Consider the following 16,135-nt stretch of genomic DNA (forward strand, 5'->3'; position numbering starts at 1 on the left):
GGAAAATAAAAAAAAAAAAAAAGGAAACTTTATATTTTTACTCTGGTGTTACGTTACTGCGCGTTCTTTCACCCGATGTAACTCTGGGACCCGAAATTCCTCGTGACCTTCTTCAGTCATTTGGGGCGAATTACTCTTCTTTTGTGAACTTCATCGTCAAATCTTCTACTCTGGAGTTAACAAGTGAACCTAGGCTTGTTTGAGCATACTTCCAGCGGGTCACAGGAAAAGGAAAATTAAGTGTGTTCATAGCTCGCTACGTGTTAGGCCTTCTCCTTCTGCTGCCAGCACCGGCGGGGCAAGGTCCTGTGCTCGAGGGCTGGATGTGCCATTGCTGTTTGCTCCCCGCCACACGTGTCCAGGAGAAATGCTTGGCAGTAGCGTTGGGGACGCATTTTATAAGCTGGCACCAAAGGGAAGGTTCAAGCCAGCTGATGGATGTGGCCAGAATCTGAGAGCCCTAAGAAAATTGTTGTCTTTGGGGAAAGGAATCCGCATGGCAATGTGGTGGAAATGGACTGTTTGAAATTGTCCTTGATCTCCAAGGCAGGGAGGGGGTGGACTGAGGCGGGCAGCGGGGGGAGGAGGGCTGGAGGGAGAAAGTTGGACAGGGCAGGGGGGGAGAAAGCCCCAAACACCAAACAATAGCTGAGCCAGGAATGTGTTTTGAGGAGAGTATTTGAATCTTTAATGTTGACCCTAATCCTAATCAGCAGAAGAAAGTGGATTCTGTTTTTGCATTGTTTACTGGCTTTGAACTTCTGTATTGCTTGGACATCACCCATAACCTTGAGGTGAAGGACTTACTGACTTTGGGCCTTTGTTGACCACCGCCACCCAGCCAGACAACGTTTACCCAAAGGGAACGTTGAAAAGTCAGGGGGAAAAGAGGGGACTTTGTTTGTTTGTTTGTCTAGTATGCAAGGGGAAATGCCAGTTAAAAGGAGACAGACAGATGGATGGACAGACGGTGAGAGAGGGACAGAGGGACGGATGGAGAGCTGAATGGCAATGAAAGTTAAGCCTGCAAGCTTCCTTTCCTGGTTAAAAATTAACTGGTATTCAGAGCCAATCCTAGAGACAGTAAAAACATGGAGTTTCTGTGGTCGGGGTTTGGATTTCCTAGCCCAATAAAATCGCATCCTCTGTGTTGCTGTGACATTGCGGCCATAAAAACTGTCCGTGACTTGTCCGCTCGCCTGCACCAAACGCATCGCTCCAAAGGCAGCGGAGGCTCGCCCGGAGGCTTTTACACCGGGAGGTGAGCTACCATTGCTCTCCGCCGCCGTCTGTCCGTCCCCCCGCCCGCCCGCCGTCCTGCCGCGGGGCCCCGCCGGGCGGGCGGGCAGACGGACGGACGGACGGACGGACGGACGTCGGCCGCGGTTAAGGGGCTGCTTTGCCACAAGATGGCGATCTTCAGATCAATGTCAAAGCCGCCCGGGGCAAGGGGAGCAGCCCTGCAAAGGGAGGGAAAAAAAAAAAAAAAAAGAAATCTTGGCCTTTGTTCACTTTGCATCCCTGGAGCCACACGGGTAATTATTGCACTCACCGGGCTCCGCTGTACAAAAAGCCGCTCGGGATGCCGGGGGAGGGGGGAGACGCTGGGGCTTCTCGGTGGAGTTAAAGCCTCTGGGCTTTGGGTTGGGAAATACGTGAAGGTAAGTGTTTTATCCATCTATCCGGCATGGAGAACGGCGAGGAGTGTGCGGTGACCGGAATGGTACCCTGCGATGTGGCGTGGCCCTTGCCCTGACCACCGCGGAAAAGAACTGTAGGGAGGGGAAAGGATGCAAGAAGTTGCTGATTAGGATGTGAAATAATATAGAAGGACTTTCTAAATTGCAGCTGACCTTTTATTTTCTCTTAGTTTTGGCCAGCTGCGTGGAAAATCCACGTTATCTGGAAATATTTTTTCAGGGTAACTTGTAGCTTTCTTCCACTTATTAAAAAGAAAAAAAAAAGGGAAAAAAAAGAGCGTACCATTGGAAATATTATGAAACTTGACATTTATGTGTGGAACAGTAGGTGTCTTCAATCAAATAGATCTATGGCAACACAGTCTGCAAATGACAGACAATTCTGACGGTCTTATTAGTCTTGAACTATAGTTTAGTTAGGGTCGTTTGGTAGTTTTAAAGGGTAGTCTGCTTCCTTGCAGCTGGACACAGACTGTGGTAAACAACTTTTGACATACTTATGCTAAAAACTGTTTATGTGATTGCATATTGACTCAATGTTCTTGCAAGGTCAGATTTAGATTTCGATTCTTTCTTTTCTGTCTCTTTCTTTCTTTCTTTCTTTCTTTCTTTCTTTCTTCATCAGCACATGTGCTGTAAACAAACAATAGTCACTCATTCTCATGTGCTCAGGGCTGCTCTGGATTGTAGCTTTGAAACTCTATCCTCTCTACCAGTACCCCTAACTCCAGGTTACTTTTCATGCCCATAAAATTTTCACATGTTTTTCTTATGTCTCCATTTGAGAAGGGTGGGCGGGAAGGTGGTATTGTATGGAGAAGATACTGGTCTGGCTACATACTTTAATACACGTGTTTCTTAGGGCAGAGTTTAAAATATCTGTCAAAAAAAAAAAATTATTTTATCATTTCTCTTCTATGTATATAGTGCCTGTTGCCTGCAGTATTTTTCAAATTGTGCTTCCAGGGAACTGTTACAAGTGTAGTTAAAAGCACATGCTCAGTCGACAGAGAGCAGTTTCAGATGATTATTGGAACCTATCGATTTCATCAAAGATGCTCCATTAAAAGCTCAGGGATGTTGATCCCTTTTGACTTCCCTCAGCAATGCCGGGACGCAAGAAGCCACGTGAGAAGCAGGGAGATTTGAGGGTCCCTTTGCAACATTTCATTTTACACCAGTCAAGTTAAACTCCGCATATTTGATCAAATATTTATTTTTCCCCTTGTTGTTTCCCTGTCCCATTCAATACTTGGCTGAATAAATCAAAGAGACCCCAGCAGCAGTTAAAGCGCCCTCTGGTTACGAATTGTTTACTGACGGCCGCGGTCATAGGATAATATTTTAAAAAAACAAGCTTGTTTCTTACAATAACTGTTTATTATTTCACATTATTTGGGTTTGCATGTTTTGGAGGGAAGAGGGGAAGCCAGCTCAGTGTCTACACTGTGTTTAATTAATCGTGTACTCAACTTCAGTTCACATACCACATCCAAACCCCTGGGAGGCTTTTTCATAAGCTCATTGGGTTTGTGTTTTGTTGTCTATATTTTTTAATTTTTTTTTTTTTTTTGGGTCACAATCTTTTCATTAAATGCTCTGAAATCGAAACTTCTGGCCAACGTGTGTGTCTGACAGCCAAGCTATACCACAACCAAAAAAAAAATAAAATTGTATATGCATTCAGATCTTCTTTGAAGGGAAGACAGCTACAAAAAGGGAGAAAGGCTACAGTTTCAAATGTTTCATAGAGCTGTGCAGCGCATCTCTCGCAATAGAAGGGGTACACTTAAAAGACAGACTTGGGCATGCAATATTTTCCCCACACATATATAACCCGATACCGTTGTTGCTTCTGCATGGTGTTTGGGGCTCTCTGGACAATAGAAAGCCCCGTTGTTCCCGTCAGTGCCGGAAAATGGCGAGGAAACAAACCCCTAATGAATTGGTTTGGGTGTATTTTGTCCTGCCGCACACCAGCATTTGAAACTCGTCAGAATTACTTGCAAAATATGTTCCTAATCCAAATAAGTAAAACGATACATGTATAATATAAAACATAGTCAGGCGAACAAGCCTCCGGATGGCTGGAATAAAATTAAATCGCAACCTAATTTTTAACAAGATAATCCGCCAAAACAAGCCAACCTCCCCAGCACCACCACCAGCGTGAAAGAATTTCTAGTAAAGATAAAATTAGTGGGGCCGTCATTTGTCACCTAACTTGGCACAGACGCTGTTCCTAAACCTCCTGTCTGAAATCCGCCTTCTTTGGAGCAAATCCAGAAGAAAAAAAAAAAAAAGGAAAAAAAGGAAAAAAAATAAAAAAGAGGAATCTGGCACACACACACGTTCCAGGGAGCTGACAGTTCCAATATTAAATAACTATAGTCTGATCGCATTAATTTTTGGAGCAGCATAAAGCGTAGTCCACGGCTGTGTTCTCAGATAGGCGGCGCATGCACTCCCGCACAGACTGCAAGGCCGTTTACGTTTTCACAAATTGCAGCTTGCCCGTGTCTACAAATAAAAGCATATTTTAATTAGCTCGCAAAATGCGTCTCTGGATTAACAGCGCTGATCTTTTGGGTTATACGGGCCAATAATAAAAAGATAAATCACGGTTTAACATGATACGTTTTGAGATTTCCAGTCAGAGTTTGCTTAGGCTGAGCTGTCGGTTTTTATTTATTCCCTTTTTGTTTTTAATTTTAGTTCAACCAATAAAACGGCTTAACGACGCTATTAATGCATCTATTATATTTTTCTTAGATCAATAAAATTTTATTTTGATAGTATTGTCTATGTACGCCATGAATTTAGATTCTCCACGAAAACACCTTCTCGCTGGCTTTGATATTTATCAGAATTTTATTTGCTCGGTTTTATAGACCCTCGGATAGCTTTACTTACAGAAGTAGAATTAAAAAGAAAGTAATTCTCGTCCCCTGGCGTCCACAATATTCTTTAAAATTTCTTTTAAATAGGGGTTAAGTTCCAAGGGACACATTGTTAAGCGCTAGTAATGCAGTAGCTGCACTCAGCACATGCCAAATTAGCTCAGTTTAGTCAGAATTGACCATTATCTTTTATAGTTACGAATCAAGTGAACATTATTAGTTTTACTTCGCTGGGTTTGATGATGCTGGTTACTATTTGCCTTGGCCTTGTTAGCGATTAAAGAAAGCGGAGATAATGCAGCGCCGAGCTGAGTTCATGATCTAGACGGGCTCGGTGCCTTGACCATCAAAGCCCGGCACGGTTTTACTGCGGCCAGCACAAAGCCCCACGGCAGCTCCCGCGGGACCTGACACGGGGCTGGGGTAACCCACTGCTGCAAAACCTAAGCGGGGAGGCTAAAGAACACCTCCAAAAATCCTCACCGGCCCCTGTGCCTTTTGTCTGATTCCCTTGCATTGGATCGCAGAGGGAGGAGAAGCCAACCCGCGTCTCATCGATGCACTTCCAGTCATTCCGGCTGACGAGGATTGCAGCGCACTTTTTATAGTACTTTTCTTCATTTTAATCCAATTTTTGAAAGGGAGCTGCTTATTTTAAAAACAGCTTTGGAAGGATTTCAAGCGTTTCTCCTCGGTTCCGTATGGCTTTTAGATTTGCAATCCGTTTCTATTTAATTTGGCAAATGCAAAATAAACATACCGCAAGAGCGGACTTCCCCAGAGTAATTTTTATACCTGACTTGTGTAGAGAAATGTATTTGGAAGGCGGCGCTGGGGCTCACGTTTCTTTTTATTTAGATCTGTATTTATGAAGCTAAGCCTATTGATAATAGCCTTCCTGTATACCAGCCAATAAACCAGTTCCTTATGTGGTATTAATTTTGTTGGTAATGATATGGCCCTCATAGGAATCTGATAAGGGTTCGTCCATCGCACATTAACACATCCCAAGTTAGTCGGGTTGGGAAATCACAAACAATGTTACAGGAGGAAATGCGGGAAGGGAAAAAACCTCGAAGGGTTTCTACAGGCTGGGAGATCTACCCCTTCCACCGCATCCCACGAGCCGGTCAGAAGGAAATCGCGCTGTGATGATGGCCCCACTACGCTGCAAAAATCAGGGGCCTTTCCACAGAGATTTTATGGGTGTTTCAAAGTTTAGCATCCCCTGCCTGCTCTGGTGCTTCCTGGGGGCCAGGAGGGACGCTGCAGAGGCCCCCGCGGGAAGGGACAGTGCCCTCCTGCCGCACGGAGGGATTCCTCCAGGGGAATGTCACGCTGTGGAAAAAAAGCTTTTCCCCGTGGCAGGCAAATATTGCGGGACAAGGCCACGAGGGGCTTGACGGATCCGTGGGGCGAGGGGGAAGAAGCGCTCCCTGGGGGTTTCGGAGGCCGAGGGTAGGGCCCGGGGAATTCGGGGCGCCGCGCCCGCTCCGGCACCACCCCTCCCCGCGGGCGGCGGCCCCAGCACCGCCGCCAGCGCCCTCCCGGCCACGGCAGCCGGGTGCCCGGCAGTGGCTCTCGTCCCGGGCCGGGATGACGCCCGGTCAGAGGCCGCTCTCGCCCGCCCGACCTGCTGGAAGCGGAAAGCGGCCGGCGGCTGCTTCTCCCGGCGGCGTGCGGGAGAGAGGAGCGAGGGATGCTCCTCAGGGATGGGCAGTGGGAACGGGGCAGCCTCAGGCTCCCCTTGAACTAAAGTGCCCTCAGTTCCGCGGGCCAGGCAGTGAGGCGACTTCAAAATGGCATAAGCGAGAGATGATGGAAGTGAAAGCAAGTCATCATTAAGCATTTCATTACGAAATCTATCTGTCTCTCTGCCTGCGTCCCTGCCTGTCTGCTATCTGTCTGCTACCTCCGCCACAATTACATATTGACTGGACTGGGCTGTCTAGTATCTCGGTATTTATCTAGCTACTCTTATTTCTATTATTTAGTACATTGCTTAACGGAGACGATGCTTTTGAAGAGGCGAAAAGTGAAAAAACCCAAATGGAGCGGGAGGGAGGGGAGATATAAAAATGATCGTCCAAATATAAACACATCAATAAACACGGTGCGCAGCATCCTGCGAGGATCCATTTGAACTGCTCGCGTCTGGATTCTTTCTGTGACATATGCCTGGCTTTATATTTTAAATGGTAATCAGACCTCAGGAAGAATCCAGCGTTAACTAAAGCATTAGAAGCTGCAACCGCACAATCAATCCTCCCAGAGTGGCATTGCTCCCTAAGAGATTCCTCAGCGCAGCGGCGAGCATTTTATCTCCAGGAAAATTAAGCCCAGCCTGGCGTCGTGGCGGTGATGTTAGGCTGCAAGCAGCCCCCTTCCTCGGTAGTTTAACGCGGGAGGCACCAGGCCCCTTTACGGTTTCCAATGATCCGTGATAAACAATAACACGTCTTTTATTTCTTAAAAAAACGAAACAATCAAATAAAATGAGCAGAGGCTGAGCATAAAACACCGGGCTAGCCGCGGCTTTATTAATTTCGTGTGACACATAGGCTGCGGAGGGAGGTGAGCAGGCATTGCTGCTGGAAAGCCCAACCGCGGGGAGAAAGGAGCGATAGTAAAAGCTTCATCTGGACACGGCTTCAGCCTAGGTATAATAAACATCAGGACCGCCGGGCTATTTTATAGCGGTGTGTGTGATAAGAGGGGAGCAAAACTTGGAGCCAGTACCAGCACAGCCCTCTCTTTCCCCTTCCCCTTCCCCTTCCCCTTCCCCTTCCCGGGAGCTCGGCTCCCGCCTGGGCGCAGGCGCTCGCCCATATGGTGGAAGTGCGCGCGCCTGTGTGTATGGAAATCCATATTACACATTAATATACATCTATCTTCCAAATTCAGAGGTCGACCTGAGAGCAGCTCTGTGCATACGAAACCAGACGGGGAGGGGTTGCTGGGGAGGCCCGGGCTTCCATTGGCTGCGGGCGCCTGCCGTGGTGCGGGGGTATCTCTCATCATATTCAGCATGTTTTGCACAAGAAATGTCAGCCAGAAAGGGCTATCTGCTCCCTTCGCCAAATTATTCCACAACAATGTCATGCTCCGAGAGCCCGGCTGCAAACTCTTTTTTGGTAGACTCCCTGATCAGCTCGGGCAGAGGGGAAGCGGCGGGAGCAGGAGGCGGAGGCGGAGGAGGAGGCGGCTACTATCCCAACAGTGGTATCTACCTGCCACAGGCGTCCGATCTGTCCTACGGGCTGCAAAGCTGCGGACTTTTCCCCGTTCTGGGCAAACGCAATGAAGGTACTTCTCAAAGCATGGTCCCCAACTCGCACTCCTACGTGTCAGGGATGGAAGTGTGGCTAGATCCTCCCCGCTCCTGTCGCATGGAAGAGCCGGAGAGCCAGCAGGCCACCTCGTGCTCCTTCGCTCCAAGCATTAAGGAGGAGAGCTCCTACTGCCTCTATGACTCAGAGAAATGCCCCAAGGGCTCGGCCGCCACAGACCTCGCTCCCTTCCCCCGGCTGAGCGCCGAGGTCAGCCCGGCCGGCGGCGGCGGCGGGGTCCCGGTCCCGGGCTACTTCCGCCTCTCCCAGGCTTATGGCACTTCCAAGAACTACGGCGCGGGGCCAGCCGGGGCTGCCCCTTTCCCTCCGCAGCCCCCCGGCCGCTTCCAGACGCCTCCATCTTTGCCTCCCGTCCCGGAGCCGGGGAGGAAGGAGGATGAGGAACGCTCCCCAAGCCCCTTGGCGTGCGTCTCCCAGAGGGAGGACGAGACTCAGGCTTCATCTTCCACCGCAGAGGAGCTCTCTCCAGCTCCGTCAGAGAGCAGCAAAGCTTCTCCAGAGAAAGAGCCTGTAGGTAAGCGAATGACGATGGTGATGGTGGTAGTGATGATTAAGGAAAAAAAAAAAAAAAGAAACAAAGAAAAAAAATAGTCGTTGAGGATCATAGTGGCATTGAAATGCGAAAGGAGGATCCCAGCTGCCCCGCGGGGCTGCCAAGAAGCGCTGCTCAGACTGACCTTCTGAACTTTGTAATATTCGGGCATGGGGTTGCCGTAAAAATTAATGTCCATCCTATAGTTTAAAACCCTTAGAGCCTCCGCTATGGGCAACTTTAGCCTGCATGCTGCTAAAACATATAGAAAAACAAGATCAATCTCTCCCCCGTGATGTGAAGGTGCCTACCAGATAACAGAGATGTTTGTAAAGCATCCAAAATAAGCAATAGGCAGTGCCAATAAATAAACCTATTAACGCGGTAAGTTATATTTTACGATCCAGAATGCTTTTCGGAATAACAACCGCGCTGAAATGTGCCATCTATGAGCTGCTATCAAATTAGACTGATGAATGCACGGCGAATATCCTTCAGCATCTACATTAGATAACAGAGCTGTTATTTATACTTTTCCTTATTTATTTCCCTTTCGTGTCCCCATGGCAAAAAATAACTCCCCTTCCCCGGACGGCAGACTTAGCAGGAGCTTCTCTCCGTCCGCCTTTCGGACGCCCTTTTATTCCTTTCAGGCGACCCGTTGGAAAGTAGCATTTAAAGAAAAGGAAAAAAAAAAAAAAAAAGAAAGAAGGGTCAGCAAAAAACTGTTAGAGAGCCAACCCCAAACCACTAACCACTCTGAGCCACCAAGGGATTGGTGTTACCTCTTTCCCAGTCAGTTCCACTGTTAGAAAGAACCTCAAAACGTTTTTATTATTGTTATGACCGTATTTTTTCTTCCCCGAAATGGTTGGAGATGAGAAGGCCATGGCGAAGCTCTGCGGAAAGGCAGGGGCTGGAGGCAGGGAGGCTCCGGCTCCCCAGCTCACCTTGTTTTCCACCTCCGTGGCACACTTACAAAATCCGGATCCGGAGGCTTTGTTTTTTTGGAAGCAGGTGCCTGGGGGGAAGGAAATAAGAATGCAGGCCTTCACCAAGTGCCCCCAGCACCAAAGGGCTCCGAATGGCCGACAGGGAGAGGGTAGGAGCTCGTTTTGGAGGGTCGGAGATAAACTACAGTCTGGGGCACTCAGCCCCACCAGAGGCTGTCCGGAGGCTTTTGAGCAGGGGCAGTTCTTACCCGGACATATCCAAAACCTTTGGGAAACCGTTTTGAAGCTCCCGGTTCCCTCAAGAACACCCCACATTCCCATTCCCCGCAGCTGGCGGAGTGAGCCCATCGCCCGCACAGACACAGACACACGCACAGATGCTCCTTCCACCTTCTCCCCCAGAGCTCTTTGCCTCCTACCCGATGGTAACGTCCATTTTTTACTTTCTCAAAACTAGGCAATTCAAAAGGAGAAAATGCAGCAAACTGGCTCACGGCAAAAAGTGGCAGAAAGAAACGATGCCCCTATACCAAGCATCAAACTCTCGAGCTGGAAAAGGAGTTTCTATTCAATATGTACCTGACTCGTGAGCGTCGCCTAGAGATCAGCCGCACAGTCCACCTCACAGACAGACAAGTTAAAATCTGGTTTCAGAACCGCAGAATGAAACTGAAGAAAATGAACAGAGAGAATAGGATTCGGGAGCTCACAGCCAACTTTAATTTCTCTTGATGAACCTATAAACACATCTTTATGGTTTAAAGAGCCAGTATCATTTTCCTAGGCTGTATTCATCCGCACCTGTATGGATTAACGATTTTAGGCGCTCTCAATATGTCCTTAACCTCTTAAGAGCTACTTTGGGGGGCGGGCGGACTAAAGTCACGCTAAAGCACAAAATGCCGTGTGTGAACCTCCCCTCTTCCTTCAGCCTTTCCCGGGGCCAATTTGTTCCTCTAAGCTTTGAAACACAAAAATACCATTTCAGGAGCTGCAAATATACTTCTCCCTATCTGTCTTTCTGAAAAGTAAACAATCCTAGTTAAAGGTGCATTCTTTTAAAATATAAGTGCTGTAACTTGGACTGTACGTAGCTGCACAATGAAGAATTTAAGCGTTGCCATATTTCTATATACTGGGAGCTTTCCCCTTCTCTGTTTGTCTTTTCTCCCCCTCCCCCTTTTTTCCTTCGAAAAGCGGGACTTAAAATAATGAAATGCAGGCATCCTTTAAAAGCGTTTCACGGGAACGGGTGTTAGGAATGATTTTTCTTTTTTTTTTCTTTTCTTTTTTTTTTTTTTTAAACACTTTACCTTAAAAGCCAATATTACAGCTTTAAATTTGGCCAGGAAAATGAAATATCTTCTCTTTAAAGGTATAAAAGATTTCGTTTTACTCATGGACTAAATTATTACACTTACCTCTGAATTTCTCTCGCTGGTTGTAGATATTTACTTAATGTAGTTTTGCTTAAATATGTGAATTTGGTGATTTTATTTTGTGTCTATATATAACGTTACCATTGGTAACGCATGACAAGCACACAGAAATTCCCCCTTGAAAAGAAAATAGTCACTTTTTTCCTCACTAGTTTCACTGAAAGTATATATCCTGAACATCAGATGGACTTTCTGAGCCAGAGTCTGAGATTGCGAGGGAGAATATATTCGTCTTCCTTTATACTGTGAAGTTAACATTCATTAAAGGGTCAAACATATAGGTGAAAAAAATTAAAAAGATTTAAAAAAAAATAGAAAGAAGGGGAAAAGCTATAAATACAGATATGGATAAATGTCTATTATTATTAAAATGCCGATACTGTTTTAAGCAAATGCATTCTATCGTTATTATAAATGTTAGTTCTAGCTATATCTAGTTCTTACCTTAAATCGGAATAAATTAATATTGTAATGCTGCTGTGCGTGAAAAGACGATGTTTATGTTCTCATAGAAGAATAAAAAACCGTGGAATGAATCCTTTTAATTTTACCTCTTTTTGTGACTGTTTATCCTCAGGTTCTACTTTATGTCTTCGAGAACTTTTACAACAGGAATAGTTGCCTAAACCCCCTGCAATTACTTTAGGAATCTATTTAAATATTACCTAGACGGTCGTAATTTGTCTGGGCCATATAGCGATGGTGCTCTAAGGTTTGTCGGCTTTTGTTCAGTTTTATGACTTGCTAGTATATCTGGATTGTTGCTGTCTTGAACGAGTGGTTTCAGTTGACTGAGGAACTGCATAGACTGAGGAAGCAAATTACTATTTCTTGAGGGTAGGGAAACGATATATTTCTTCTCTTTTTTTCTTTTTTTTTTTTAAATTTTTTTCCTTTTTGTTAATCGAACACCTACAAGTGTGCGGAGATCTTTAACTCCAGAGGACGTTGACAAAATTCTAGCTTTATCTCAGGGCTGAGAAGAAACCGTAAAGGTGAGATCATGGGGAGGGGGGGGGGGACCCCAGCCTCGCCTCCCTGCCAGCGGGCCCCTCCAGACAAGGCTATTCCCTACCTGGCTGCATGTGGAAGAGCTTATTTCACACAGGCTGCCTCTTTTTTTTTTTCCCTTTTTTTTTTTTTTTTTTTTTCCTCATCCTCTCCTCCTTGCTGCATGTTTAGCTAACAGGGTCTTGCACAAAGGGAACGCAAAAGGAAGGCTGGAAGAAAAAGAGACAGCTAATGCTTCCTTGCAAGGGTATATGTATGCCGGGAGGAGGGGGGGACAGACTTTGAACCCGGGCTTCATGGGAGCCGCTAGCTTTTCGTGATGTAACATTGTCGTGCACGGCCCTTTTTTCCCCGATTACATCTGCATGGAAAGGCGAAAGCTGCCCGCTCGCGTGTGTGTGGGTGGTTGTTATTATATTTTACTCTTGTTTTCATTAACCCACCCGAGGCTGGCCGGGGGGCGCGGAGGGGCGCCGGCGGGGGGGGCGGGAGGGCGAGAGGCATGTTTTAGTCACGTTTCTGGTTTTATTTTCGTAGCGGGATCCTTGCGTTAAGGACCACGGCAATGGGGAAAGTAATAATTAGCGCCTGAGAACTGCTCTGTGGTTTAGGTAGTTTCATGTTGTTGGGGCTCCACCTTTCTCTCTACAGCACGAAACTGCCTTAATTACTTCAGTTGATATCATCACCAGGTATGCTTGGTTGCGAGGGTCCTTTCTACCCGAAGAAATCTTAGCGCTGAAGTGAACTGTAGGCGTCAAGTCCCAATGCCATTGTTTCCCATCTGCAGCGGAGCCTCCTTTGATTCCTCAGATAAACACGGCAGCCGAGGGGGGAAGCTTGACAAGTTCTTCAAGGTTAGCTAGCTCCTAAGCGAGTCCCTGCCTGCTTGCGGGTTTTTAATATATCTCGTTGGCTGCATTCAAGGTCAGGTGCGTTTTTGCATTCCGCTCGGCGTGGGTCGAGTTCGGGGGGCCGGGGGGGAGGCGGGTGACTGTTTTATTTTTCAATCTGGATTTATTAAAAACCGAGAGACCTGAAAGCGTGCCTGGGGGAGGGGGTGGGGAGAGATCCAATCTACCTGCCCCACTCCAGGCGTCATCAAAAACCGGGGCCCGGAGCGCTGCGCCTCCGCCGTCGGGCCCGCCACCCCGGGGCTGCCCGGGGGCGCCGGCTGCCCCGCGGCCCGCAAGGCCTCGGTTACGATCACGATTGCGGTGCGGGCTCTCCGCGGCGGCGGAACGGGCAACAGCGACCTCTCCGGGCCCGCTGCCGTCGCCGCCGCCGCCGCCTTTTGTGTTCGCAGCGCGACCGCGGGCGATGGGCGGGCTCCCGGCGGGCCCTCCGCCAGCAGCCAGCGCCGCCGCGGCCGCGGAGCCGGGCACCGGCCGCGGAGGAAAGGAGGGCGGGGAAAGGGACACAAAACTCACTCCTTGCTCATTTATTTCTATTTATTTGTAAGCGGTCGCGATTGTGTTCGCCTTAAAAAAAAATAACAATAGTAAAACCTAAGAACTTTTTGGGAACTTCAGGCTGGGCTGCAGGAGCTCAGATGAGTTTGGATAGCGGATTTCAGCCGTACTCAGAAAAGCAGTCGTCCCCGGCCAGAGCTCTGCATTGCAGTCAAATTTAAGTGCTTGTGTTTGCTTCTCACACAAGGTCTGACGGGCTATCTGCAGTGTCTGTGTACATTTCGGGGAGTGTATTTACAGTCCCGTGTCTGTGTGTGCCTGGATGGCCTCTTCTGCCTCTGCCCTTTTGATTCCCAGTTGAATCGCCTCATCCTGATTTTGGACTGCTTCCTCTAAATTCTGAATCATTTTTTCTCTTCACTGTGCCAAAACCTTCGTGGCTTCGTACCACCACTGGCTCCGTGAGAGAGGTCTGCAGTGGCAGGAAACCCTGGGAAAGGCGATCCTGAACTTCCCGTTCAGGAGAGATCGCCAACGCCCGCGAATTCCTGCCCCGCGCCCGCGTGTGCTGAGCGCCTCCGCGGTGCGTGGCTAATGAAGCAGCCCTTGCAGATGCCCCCCCGCTTAAAAACCGACGGGATCCTTCCTGAGGCAGCTGGCTGCTGGAGCTAGCGGAATAGGAGCCCTGCTAGTTCGGTTCTGTTGGGATGGAGGACAGGGAGCACTTTGATTCGGACACAATCGCTCCAGCAGTGCTTCGTTGCTGGGAATTCTGGTTTCATATAGCGGTTTTATGTCAGTGCTGTTTCTGCCCTGTTTGGGGTCTTTTGCTCCCGAAGGTGTAAGTCACCAAAACCTTAAGAAATTTGCAAAGTAAATTGATGAAGCGAAATGGCCTACGTGGCTCATATGAAAAATGTACTTTGGGCGAAAATGGATCTAAAACAGCGATAAAAGAGTCGAATATCCCAGCGTAATTATCAGCAACGTGACCGCGTGAAAAAATATCTAATTATTTGCTGTATTTCTCCTCTTACTTTCTGTGCAACCTCTCCTGCCTCATGGATGCTGGCAGCGAACAAATGCGGAATTTTACAGGGGAAATAAAAATGCAGTCACGTTCTTTTAAGCGCTATTGTTATTGTTATTCATTTGCTATTAGTTTTGGTGAGGAACCAAAAAAATAAAACCCGCTGCTGAAGTTGAGAACCCAAATTCGAATATAAACATCCAGGACTCCTGCAGCTAAGATTATTTTTTCTGAATGGAAAAAGGAAGTTCTACAATCACATTTCACCACAGCTGACTCTTAATAATAAATACAAATGACGTGGAGTTCCGTCTTTCCAGGAAAGAAATACAATTATTTTTTTCTATTACGGAGTGTCTATACAATGGGAGAAAAAAAAAACACCCCAAAAAACCGAGAGAGCTTTATTTGCATTTTTAAAATTGTTAGAAAATAACGGGCCCCTTGTTTATTGAGATCTTGCAACTGTTCCACGATTTTCGAACTCTAATGGGGGATAATAGTTTCATTATGAGCCTTTGTAATTTTGAATGTGGGAGAGAGCGGTGTTAAAATAGGCCCTCTGTAAGATTTCGGATTAAACTGTTGAGAAGACATGAAAAGAAAAAGAAAGAAGGAGAGCGAGAGAGAGAGGGAGAGAGACAGCCCACATAGCGATGTAAAACTAATTAGAACCACACTTTCGCATGCACAGTATTTACACGCGATTTTAATCATTACTCAGCCGTCCCTACCATTTGCTGGGCTCTATTTTCAATACAAGATATTTCGAGTAAATCGAGCCTCTCACGGAGATTTTTTTGTGCCCCCTGCATCTTAGTGACCGCGCTCCTTCGCCAGCCACGGGGATAAACAGCGTGAATGTCCGCCAGGGAGAAACCAGGGAGTCGCAGGCATGTTTGCCAAGAGCTCAGCCACTACTTTAATTCCTAACACTGGACTTGGATCTGGCCGCCTCTTACTTTCCCCCGCGCACCCTCCCCTCCTTCTGCGGAGGATTGTAACCCTCCGCTCGGCTTCCGATGCCGCTAGCGTGTGTCCTGCAGTCACAGGAGGTGCCAGCAAATAAATAACTATATTTGCACATAAATTTGATTCACCAGAACGCCGGACGGCCGACTGCGAGCGCCCCTTTGATAGCAGCCTGGAGAAGCAGGGTGCCTTTCGGCAGAGGGGAGACGGGGCATTTTCTCCCCTTTCCCCCCGCTGCTTCCCTGCATAGTTGAAGAATTAATTGTGGTGATAAATACCGCCGCCCGGCTCTGCCCGCACTCCTTCCCTCCCGGCCAGGACGGCGGCTCCTCTCCGGCCGCCGCCGCACCGCCGCCCAGCCCCGGCCCCGCTGCCCGGCCTGGCCAAGGGTCCCCGGTCCAAGGGCAGGGGCGGCGGGGAGGACGAGGAGCGCGTTCCGGTCACTGCCGCGCCGTGCCCGGCGGGCTGGGGTGGTGAAGTGCACTTTGGTGCGGGCCAGGCTAAATACCGAGCAGCGCCTGCCCCTGTCCTTCTCCGGCCGGGCGGGGAGGGCCGGCTCCGCGCCGGGGATTCGGAAAGGGGATACGTTGAATTTGACTTTCCGCTGCCAGCTCTGAGCCGAACGGAACGGTATTATTTACAGTGGGTTCCCAAACTAAACACAATAGTATAATTTAACCTTTCCAAGCACTCGTAAATTTTTACTGCTGTGAAACACAGCGATGCAAATGAGCGCGCTCATAGTTACTGACTTAATAACAACCCCGTGGCTCCCGAAACAATAACTCCTTATGAAATATAATAAATGTATATTTAAATACAGTATACCGCAACTA

At 47.9% G+C, this 16,135-nt stretch overlaps 1 protein-coding gene across 1 annotated transcript; it reads left to right on the top strand.

Annotated features, from left to right (window-relative positions):
- The first annotated feature begins 7,398 nt into the window (after nt 1-7,398).
- HOXA10 (homeobox A10) lies at nt 7,399-11,349 on the top strand. The gene is made up of 2 exons (XM_039707036.1): nt 7,399-8,464; nt 9,893-11,349. The coding sequence occupies exons 1-2, from the start codon at nt 7,645-7,647 to the stop codon at nt 10,165-10,167; spliced, it is 1,095 nt and encodes a 364-aa protein (XP_039562970.1). The 5' UTR covers nt 7,399-7,644; the 3' UTR covers nt 10,168-11,349.
- The last annotated feature ends 4,786 nt before the right edge of the window (nt 11,350-16,135 follow it).

Source organism: Passer montanus, unplaced genomic scaffold (assembly GCF_014805655.1).
Source record: "Passer montanus isolate IOZ18808 unplaced genomic scaffold, ASM1480565v1 scaffold10, whole genome shotgun sequence".
Taxonomy (NCBI): domain Eukaryota; kingdom Metazoa; phylum Chordata; class Aves; order Passeriformes; family Passeridae; genus Passer; species Passer montanus.